The following is an 11,216-nucleotide window of genomic DNA, read 5'->3' as shown; positions in this document are numbered from 1 at the left end:
ACGCGAATGACTGACATACCGTCCTAGTACTATGTAGCAATATTCTAAATTATAATAACTTGTGCCAAGCCATAAAAAAGGAAAAATATAGAACCTACAATTAGAGACGAAAATAATTTAGTTAATTATTGAAAACTTTATTTTGAGTTTAAAACGCATTGTTTGGAGTTTAACTTAATTAATTCGGTGAACTAACAAACATTTAAAATCTGCATTATTTAAATTATTAACCGGGTCTTAACAATTTAAATAATGTATATTAAACACGAAAGTTTAAAATTAACTATTTAAAATCTGTATAGACAAGGGCACAATTCTCATCTTAATTTTCGCGCTTTTATTACGAAATAAAAATTACTACATGTTACATTAAAACACCATTAATTATATTATCAATGAAATACGATTCAAGTAACGCATATATGTTACAATAAAATCTCACACAAAAAAAGGTAAAATTATCGGATAATGGTAACATTACTTAGAAACGTCAAATGGACTGATAATCTGTCAAGTCAGAAGAAATGTTTATTATCAAAAAAGCAAACGCAATATCCATACGTTTATTGAGACGGTCATTTATTCTTCAAGGTAAATCCTTTCCCTTTTCCAGTTATCCATGATTTCTGTTCTAGGAAATACTAAAAAGTACTGTAACCTTCATTATAGAATAATTGTGCTCATGTGACTTTTATTAGTTGAATAAAATTGTGACAAAAAATTTATATTTTATTTTCGTAATCTGCAGAGCCAGTTCTGAGCAAAATGGGTACTTCATTCTCAAGATCTTATTCCCCGAATAGTGGTAGATGTAGCGATAGTACCGAAAGACGTGAGTATCCTGTTTTTGCATATTTTTCCAATTTATTTTATGTATTATAATATTCCGGTTCTTTCCACAATTATATTTAACTTTACCCTCATTTATTTACAAAGACTAATTTATATTAGTCTACACCGTTGTTTAATTTTTACAATAAAATACTACATATACTTTATTATTTTTTATAAAAAAATATATTTACTTATTCAAATTATATTTTTTATGAAAGTAAACATTATTATTATTTATATAATTATTAATAAAGAAATTACTGAGTATGTAGTAGTATAGATGTTCTTGTCATAGTTACAATATAGACCCTTGACCTAAATATTTTAAGTATTGACTTCTATTTACTAGATCCTAATTATTTGCATATAATCATATATATTTAATACTACTAAACTTTTTCATTATACAAAATTATCAGTAAGTGTAGTGCAAAATTGAACTATTATAATCAGATTTAAAAATATTACATTAAATTCTATAACAAATGATATTTTGTTTTTTGCCATCCCTTATTGTAATATTATATTTAGATAGAAGTTTTTATATTACTTGTTAACAATGTAGGTATATAGGTGAAAGAATTTTTAAATATGTCAAATATATTTTGATTAGATATTTTATGTGACTTGATTTTCAAAGTAACATATGGAGCATTTGACAGATAATTGTTATAATGTAATGCTACATTATAATGAACAGTGCTAGGAACATCACAACCTACATTATAATGCCTTTCAGTTTACCGAAACTCTTTAATACAGAACTTAAACTTAAGGAGGAGGTCAAGTATTTGGGAGTCATACTAGACAGTAAACTTCTTAAGAATAGAATACAATAGAAAATCATTTATTCAAATAAACTTACATTGAAGCACTTTTGAATAGTCATTACATTTTTTTTTAATCTACCACTCGTTCGAAAAGCTGTCTCATCACAAGAAGAACGAGCAAGAAACTTGCGTGTTGCTCTTTTAAATAATTTTATTATTACTTTACATTTTTAAGTTTAAGTGCGTGAATACAAACCACCAATTAGCACTAATTCAATTAAATACTCAAAAAGAAAAAATATTGAATACATAACCAACTGGTTAAACAATTAATAAGAGGAAATCAGTCAGAGTGATTAGAGCAGACCAGTCCCTACAAGCAGCACCCGTTCACGAGTATGACGGATGAGCCAGCCATCACTGCGCTCGACCATATTTTAGGAAGCCCAATGACCCAGCCCACCACGCCGCCAAAAGTCTGGACATTTTAGTGAGCATGACTACTCAAAACACTAGACCACGTCAAAGCTACTCACAATTGCCATCTGATAGTTATAGTATTCACATTTTACATAAGAATGCATGCGGCAATTAATACAAAAACCGCTACGCTTTCATATTTCTAAAATCAATCAATTAAATCAAGAAAGCAATGAGAAAATAAAATTATAACGTTGTATGCTAATAAACTAATTATTTACTTGATATGTTGTCATCTATGAATTCGTCTATCCTGTAATAGGCTTTCTTACATAAAAATTGTTTAATATAAGATTTGAATTGCCTCTCTGTCAGATTTAATGCAGATTCTGGCAGTTTATTATAAAATCTTATGCAATTACCATAGAATGAATTACTGATTTTGTGAAGACGGCATATATGTAAAATAAGCTTATTTATATTGCGTAAGTTTCTACTTGTACAGTCTTTGAGTTTTTTAAAACTCTCTCTCTTCTCTGGAATAAACACCTTGATCACAACAAAATTAACAAAAGCACAATTGCATTCTATCAATGCAGGAAAATGCTTGGTAATAAATGGGGTGTCTCCCCGAAAATAACTCTTTGGCTATACACATCAGTAATAAGGCCAATGCTGGTATATGGGGCCTTGGTTTGGTGAACAAGGTCGAAACTTACGACCACAGTCAACAAACTAAGATCTTTCCAAAGACTTGCGTGCTCCTCAGTTACTGGATGTATGAAAACAACCCCAACAATGGCAATGGAAATAGCCCTTACATAACACCCCTCGACCTATACATACAGCAGGAAGCAGCTATAGCTGCCACAAGATTATACCATCTTGGTCTATGGGGCAAAAACCATTACAGTTCTCACACAACCATCCTGAACCAAGCAATCGAATATGAACACTTGATTGCCGCTCCGTGTGATAGAACTCAAGCATACCACTCATTCAACAGGTAATACCAAATACAATTGAAGGAGGAGGAAAGGGACCAATCTGCAGTAAATGAACTACGCATATACACAGATGGCTCCAAAACACAGAACGGTTCAGGAGCTGGGGCACATTCCCTTGACCTCAACATGAACATATCTATACCGCTCGGCAAACACAGTTCGATCTTTCAGTGCGAATGTGTTGCCCTGACCGAGGCAGCAAAAGCCGTGTACAGGTTAGGGGTCAACAATTTCAACATTAAATTCATATCGGACAGTGCAGCCGTGCTTAAAGCACTACAGAACAGAAAATCCAACAACAAACTAATAATTGAGTGCCACATCGCCTTGGAAAAAATTGCAACGCACAACGGAGTAATTATCCAGTGGATAAAGGGGCACAGTGGATCATATGGCAATGACGCCGCGGACGAACTAGCGAGAGTAGGATCCGGTATGGTGGTTGCGGGCCCCCTCCCACTTATGCCAATACCATTCTCGCAACTTCGCACCTGGATTCGCCAGAGATCCACCGAAATACAAAACCAAAGATGGAACCTAACCACTGATTGCAAACAATCTAAAGTGGCAATTCCAAAAACGAACCACCGGTTAACAACACGTCTACTTAATCTAGATAGACATAACCTCAAAATAATGATAGGGACAATAAAGGGCCATTGTTCCTTAAACAAACACTAATACAAAATTGATGCTACAGACAGCCCCCTTTGTCGGGGCTGCTTTGAAGCTGAAGGAACGACGGCTCACGTAATCCTGGAGTGCACGGCAGTGGCCCAACAACGAAAACAAATCCTCGGAACGGTGAGGTCGCTCCGTGAAGCCTGTGAAGACACCAGGAGTCTTCTGCGCTTTTGGGAGGAGCTTGGCTGGCTACTTTAGTAGTCTGGCTCTACACGCACAACGGCCCGAATGAGAGGCTAATTGCGGAGACTGGAGTCCAACATACAATACAATACAATGCCTTATGGAAAAAAAACATTTCCCAACTATGGCACTAATTCTTAATTTAGGCTAAATTTATATTATTTCTTATTGTTGACAAAGTTTAAGTTATCCCTAGTAGTTTATGACGTCCCTGGAAGAGGCCTGCAATCCTGTTACCTGGGAGTCATTGCTCCCAGAGCAGATGGCAGGCAAAAGGTTGTGTATTGACGCCTGACTAACCTTGCTATTCTAGGGGTTCATCACATCACCTTACTTTCAATGGTGGATTCAAATCTTGCACATTACAAACATTCATTTTCGTAATATGATTGTTTGTAATGATTTGGGGTGTATATTTAAAATGTATTTATCTATTTCTATTAGTTGATTAGTAGAAGCTTTGCTTAGTTTTTGATTATATAGAGTGTGAAAAGAAATTGAAAGTTGGTATTCAAATTTAAAAAATGTTAATATTTTTAAACAGGAGGAACTATCTCCCGTGTCGACTCGACAACCGAATATGTGGAATCAATTGTCTGCAATGAAAATGACATAAAAGAGAATGAAATGAAAATAGTTGATATAGGAGAAGATGGAAAAGTGTTACTTGTCAAACAGAAAGGTGAAATCAACGCTCTGGGCACTAAGTGCACACATTACGGTGCTCCGCTAACATCCGGCGCTCTGGGCGATGGCAGAATTAGGTGTCCTTGGCACGGTGCCTGCTTCAACATCAAAACGGGAGACATTGAAGACTTCCCAGGATTCGATTCTCTGCCGTGTTATCAAGTGACTGTTACAGAAAAAGGCCAAGTTAAGGTAAGATTAATATTTCGTATGTAATACTTTCGCGGTATGTATAAACTTAATTAAATATATGATCTGAACATGAGCGTCATGGATAAGCAATATTAGTTTCCCTAACTAATATTTTTTTTTATACTAATGGGTTGCGTATAAAAATTTTGACAGAAAATGTTGCATCCGTTCGGAATACTATTGAACAAAGAGCAAATATATAAATAATTAAATCATTTTGACTGTCTGTTTTTGCTGTAATCTCTGAAACGACTGAACCTATTTTGACGTGACGTCACTCGCAGATAGCTAACGTTCTATGGAGTAACTACTTTTATTTTACTAAAAATTATAATCCCACGTGAAGCATGCTGTGGGGAACAGCTATTCCTGATTGTATTGTATTTGAGGCCCTAATATTACGTAGGTTAATTGTGTTGTCAATCATCCTTAATAATTTCCAACTTTAAATAATGCGCCGTAATATGTGTTTGTAGTCTTATTTTTGTAGTTATTAGTTTAAGAAGCAGTTAATTGCATAAATTATTTTATAACTCGCTGTCTGTCGTCGGAGGCTATCTGTAGACGCAACTATCTCTATAAATTTTCAGACAACTGCAAGTATTGTATTTTTTTATTTATGAATATGGAATAGTACGCTCTCCTTCAAAATTCTTGTGCAAGATTTTGTTTTCCGATACCTCGCAGAGCCCACGTATCACCATATTTAAATAGTAACGGTATCCACTTGCGCGGCATCAGTGTCAGATAATGCTCAAATTAAAACGAAATCAGGTGGATTCCTGGTTTTGAATATCCAGCTTTCGCGTGGAGTTTAATCTGCCATGTTACTTTGCTAGCAGAGGCGTCTCTAGTTCCCATTACTAATAATCCCCTCAGACATTCATATTTTTTTTATTTATCTAGTCATTTATCTAGTCCATGACAGTACACGACCTCTGAAACTAAATGCTTGCAACACTACAGGCATAATTCCCGCGTAACTTGCCCTTCTTGCTTATGAAGTACTTTGTTTTAATTCAGGTCAACGTCAAAATAGCGGACGGTAGGTACATGTTGTAAATGATCATTTCAGAATTGGGAATGGTCATATCGTTCCTGTGGAGGGAAAATAATTGTGTGCAATTTGTTAACAATACTTACAAATAGTAGATATACTACATACGTGACATTTAGAAAAGTGAGAATGTCATGAAACATTTTACAATGTAATTGTAAGTGTAACTAATTGTTTCGTACCGACCGATTTTATATGGGTAGGTCATTACAATCATGCGATACTTAGGTATATATAACTTGTTACATTTTTAAGCTACTCGAAAAAGGTGGACTTTTACATTTTTTTTCTATGTTAGGGTGACTTCATAACTGACTGATTCTGAATATTCATTTTGTAAACTATTACTTTTATTTGTTTTGTCCCAATAATATAAAATTATTTATAAGAAACGACTACGTTTTTTTCTGTAGCTATATAAACGTTTTTGTGGTATTTATTATTCGTTATTAAAGTACAATGAAGAATTATTAAAGTAATTACTACAGAAGCACACATTGTTAGTCCCCGAAACTAACATAGTATGTAAATATGTTTGAGAAATCATGCATTCCGCGCGCTTCAGTATGCTTTTTATTAATTTTTATCTCCCATGTCATGCCATCCTGTGGCTCATATTATTAATTATTTACAGTATATAGATATATCGATTCATCATTTTATAGATATATAATGATGAAAAGATGTATAGATATCTATTCATCAATGTTAAGAATACATTTACATTTATGTAGCTATATCGCACATCTGTGTTGTAGTCATATTTTAGTCATCATACATATTTAGAAGTCACTCTGTACACTTAATGAATGAGTAATAACTTAATAGCGGTCCTACACCATGCATTTTTCTAGAAACTTTTTATCACGTACAAGTCGTAAAACTGTACTGTGAAATCAACTCCAGCAGACATATTTTTCCACGGATATGATGCTGAAACAAAGAAAAGAGTATATACCTATTTATAAGGCGGGCAACATCCCCAAAATTCCTTAATGTTCATTATGGCTGTACTGATTTACCACTAGATAAGCCGCATGCTTTTTTCTCTATATCATAAAATTATTAATCTAAACAAAATGCTAGATAGCCATAGGCTTAGCATAGCCAGGCAGAACTTATCTCTATCAGGTTGTATAATAATCCAATTAGGTCACACTTACACTTTTTTTTTAATTTCAACAGTCGCGATATACTTGAACAGCACTAAGGACGATACCATGGAATGGCAACGCATGGCTGGTATAGCCATGCGTTGCCATTCCAGACGACTAAGACGTCAACTTATCTTGTAACTCCAGATTCGCACCGAAACATAGCTTATAACGCAAGCTGTAGTAGTAGTAGTAGTAGTAGTAGTAGTAGTATAAAAAAAAGCTGCTTGGCGGCTAAAATAGGTGATAGTATCTAATGTTATATATATATATTTCAAATAAAGTATCTCAAGTATCTGAAATATAGCACTGTGACCGACAGACAAGGTTGCACCATTAGGGCTCCGTCGTATATTTAGCTCGCAGCTATAAAAACGGTTAGGTATAGCGAAACAAACGAATCAGTATGGTCACGCGCAGATTTCAAGGACGGATTTCAATTCATGGTGAAGATATCATAATGCTATGATATCTTATTTATTTAATTATGAATATGACACCGTCTACGTATTGTTGAACTTAGCTGGTTCTATAAAATACAAAGAAAGAAAATGGTCGTTATATGGTTACTATTAGTAGTGATTTTCTATTACCTCATGTATGATTTATGACATCATGAGACAAAAGGCCCAGCTCGGATTAATATTTCTATAACGAGTTTTTTTAAAAGCTTGCTATTGATATGGTTATAATCTACACATTATTAAATTTGTGTCCCCTAAGTTCTCCTGAAATAAATAAATAAGTTCATATTGGCCATTCTTAACGTACTAATTTATATATATATATAGATTAGGCTGTACTGAATTGTTAATGAAAAGTCCGCATTAACATAAACATACATTTATATATTTAATATTAAATTGTAAAACATTTTCGGAAGCCAATCATTGAATACCTACCAATAATAATAATAATAATACCATTTCTTTATCTAAAAAATGTAGGTTGGTATGACGTCATTCCATGATCGTTCTATGACTTCACGCTGTTAAAATCGAAATGTCATCAAGAATAGTTCCATTTCTTAGTCTATAGAATTTACGTCGTAAGAGGAATAAAATTTACACCTGCGAAGATATAAGCAAATGTCTATACTTGAGCAGAAGGTGTAAATTTTATTCTATTTAACTTGGGACACACGAACAGCGTAGGTGCATGATAATACATTGTAGTAAATAATATTACGAATGGTATAGTGATCGACTTAGTCGATATTATGAATATTTGAAACGTAACGACCTTGAGCTGCCTTGACCAACTACCAAATTGGTTTGTTCGTAAATCTATACGTCTCTACGCAGTTTGAGGAAAACCTTAGTTTGATTTGTCATTTTATAGCAGGTACATGTTTAGGTATATGACTATGTTGGTTTTATTTATGATAATGAAATAGTACACCTGTTTGCGCTAACGTTTTCGCTAGCACGATTGAAGGATGATATGATAAGAATGAAGTTGACTTCATCCTTACCAGAGTCAGGCAGCCCAATTTGGCGAATTTACCAGTATTAATTATTTCCAGGGGGGGCCTCATGGTGGTCAATCTGATAGGTCACGTTGCTAGTAAAGAGGCCGCTAGTAATTTTCTTCAACTTACATAGTTACTTAGGGGGCTAAGTTACTATATAAATTGAAACAAACTCCTTGATATATAACTCTATCTATTATATTTTTTATTTAAATATATTTCTGGATTGGGGATCTTACAGATAAGCTATTTCTTATTCTTAGAGTTAGAAAAATAATTTTGTTCTATGCTAATACTATAAATAGGAAATTGTTTTATTTTTCTACCTATGTTTTTAATGGCTACCTAATACCAAAACAAAGGTTTTGGTATTACAATTTTAAAATATCTTTTGTTATATTAGGTATGTATATTAATATTTACAAAGGTAACCAAGTTATCACCATTCGGTCGGAGAGCGGCGGGCCACTAGTTCCTTATAAAACAGTTAAAGTGCGCTTCGGAGCCATACACCGAGGTAGTATAAAATCTAGTTAGGAGTATAATTTGTTTACCTATATAATTATAATTAACTAAGTATATATATAACAAGTTACATATATTAATGTGGAAGGCTTTCCCTTGTTTAAAATAATTTGTTAGAAAGTAGAACCGCGTTAATTAACCATGCACAATAAAGAGACTGCGTGGTGGTTTATTGATAATTCCCATTATTACTATATCAATCAATCTGTGAACACTTGATATATATGTCGCTAAGAATCTCTAACCACAGTATATTGTTATGATACATATTATAATAATATTACATATTAAAGACATTTTAGATGCGATTTGTTATCGCATATTACCTAACTGGTCTTCTACATTCTCTATGTAATGAAAATGTTTCTTGCATTTCAGGTAAAAGCAAAGCTGAGTGATTTAAAGTCTAATAAACGTATCAAAGATATGGGTTCAGTGTCGCCTTGCGACGGCTCTGTTATAGTGATAGTAGGCGGAGGTCCTTCTGGAGCTACCTGCGCCGAGACACTGCGAAGTGAGGGTTTCAAGGGCCGTATTACAATCATTGCTAAAGAAAACTATTTACCTTACGACAGAATCAAAGTATCCAAAATTGGCACTGTCACCGACATCGAAAAACTACAAGTAAGAACCCAAGAATACTACCAAGATGCTAACATTGAAATTTTAAAAGGCGTTGAAGCCACCAATGTGGATTCTGAAGAGAGGCTCGTCTATCTAAACGACGGTTCCAAAGTCCGCTACAGTGCCTTGTATTTAGCCACGGGATGTAAGCCCCGTGTTCCCGAAATATCAGGAATTAATTTGAAAAATATCTTCACTGTCAGAAACTTTGAAGATTCCATGAATATTCTACGAACATTGGGTTCAGAAAAAGATAAAGACGTTGTAGTTCTTGGCCTAAGTTTTATTGGTCTAGAGATTGCGGCTTCCTGTTGTGCAAAAGCGAAATCTATGACTGCAGTCGGCAAGGATACCGGTCCACTTGCACAGGTATTTGGTCAAGATATAGGTCGTAGCCTCCAAAAGTTGTTCGAAGAGAAAGACGTAAAGTTTCATTTCGGCACCACAATAGTAAAATGCAACGGTGAGAACGGAGCGATAAAATCGGTGGAGTTAGATAATGGAACCACACTAAATGCAGACATACTCATTTTAGGCGTGGGAAGCACATTCCACACCGATTTCCTCAAAGATAGTGGTATTAAATTAGAATCCAACGGTGCGGTTAGCGTCAATGATAAATTGGAAACGAACATCAAAAACGTTTATGCTGGAGGTGATATAGCATATGCGCCGGTTTATGCTCACGGGAACAAACACATGTGTATAGGACATATTGGGCTCTCTCAGTACCACGGTAGGGTTGCTGCTCTAAACATACTGAAGAAAGAAACTCCCTTGAAAACGGTTCCGTACTTCTGGACAATGCTGTTTGGGAAGTCCATACGTTATGCTGGATGTGGCAAATCTTCGAATATACAAATTGAGGGAGATATAAATGAGTTGAAATTCGTCATTTTCTTTTTCGATGAATCAGATAAGGTAATTGCAGTAGCGTCCTGTATGAGAGACCCTATTGTCTCACAGTTTGCTGAGTTTCTATATCAAGGAAAAACTCTCCACAAAAAAGATTTAAAAGACGATCCTTTCGCTTGGACTAAATCTATAGTTCAATGAATCGATTGAGCTCAATCACTAATTCATTATCACAACTTCAGTTATTTATTGCTACCTTAGATTACAATGTTATGTAATTAAATTAATGTGATATATTAATTTAGTTCCGTAATATTATTTTGACTACTCAAAGTGCAATCACCGCAAAATAAAGAAAATTGATCCCCCTACAGGGTCAAAGGGTAAAAGGTTGTTCATTTTTGGGTGATTAGTGATTATTGAGGGTAAATTAATATATGTTATGTTATATTTATTACTTTCTCTTTTATATTTTTCTCTATATACGTGGTAATTAAGATTTACCTTTTGTATGTGATATGTTAAATTTATCTTAAAATATTCATGTCTATATTGTTTGCATGAGTTAATAATAAGAATAGAGTGGTTACATTTCATAATTTGTGAAATGGTATATCCATATTCGCAATACTGTTAGTTTCAATATATTCTTAACGAGAATTTAAATACAAAAATTATAATAGAAAAGAATTTATATAAAATTGGAAATAAGTAAATGAACGGTATATTTAATATTTCAAGACAGATTGTAGT

The 11,216-nt window shown here is 34.0% G+C and overlaps 1 protein-coding gene across 1 annotated transcript; it reads left to right on the top strand.

Annotated features, from left to right (window-relative positions):
• Window positions 1-501: 501 nt before the first annotated feature.
• Window positions 502-10,780, top strand: LOC131848099 (apoptosis-inducing factor 3). Its single transcript, XM_059197857.1, has 4 exons — window positions 502-591; window positions 749-832; window positions 4,443-4,777; window positions 9,363-10,780. Exons 1-4 carry the CDS (start codon window positions 525-527, stop codon window positions 10,662-10,664), a joined length of 1,788 nt encoding a protein of 595 aa, XP_059053840.1. The 5' UTR covers window positions 502-524; the 3' UTR covers window positions 10,665-10,780.
• The last annotated feature ends 436 nt before the right edge of the window (window positions 10,781-11,216 follow it).

Source organism: Achroia grisella, unplaced genomic scaffold (genome assembly GCF_030625045.1).
Source record: "Achroia grisella isolate CSIRO2021 unplaced genomic scaffold, CSIRO_AGI_Agris_v1 utg109, whole genome shotgun sequence".
NCBI classification, from domain to species: Eukaryota; Metazoa; Arthropoda; class Insecta; order Lepidoptera; family Pyralidae; genus Achroia; species Achroia grisella.
The sequence above is the reverse complement of the archived record's forward strand: the minus strand, read 5'-3'. Positions and strand labels throughout refer to the sequence as shown.

What these genes read in the sequence shown, in the direction of transcription:
- LOC131848099 (XM_059197857.1), top strand. Translation starts at nt 525, where the DNA reads ATGTTTATTATCAAAAAAGCAAACGCAATATCCATACGTTTATTGAGA. An exon ending in TAGCGATAGTACCGAAAGAC is followed by an intron (nt 833 to 4,442) that starts GTGAGTATCCTG and finishes ATTTTTAAACAG; the next exon opens with GAGGAACTATCTCCCGTGTC. An exon ending in CAGAAAAAGGCCAAGTTAAG is followed by an intron (nt 4,778 to 9,362) that starts GTAAGATTAATA and finishes CTTGCATTTCAG; the next exon opens with GTAAAAGCAAAGCTGAGTGA.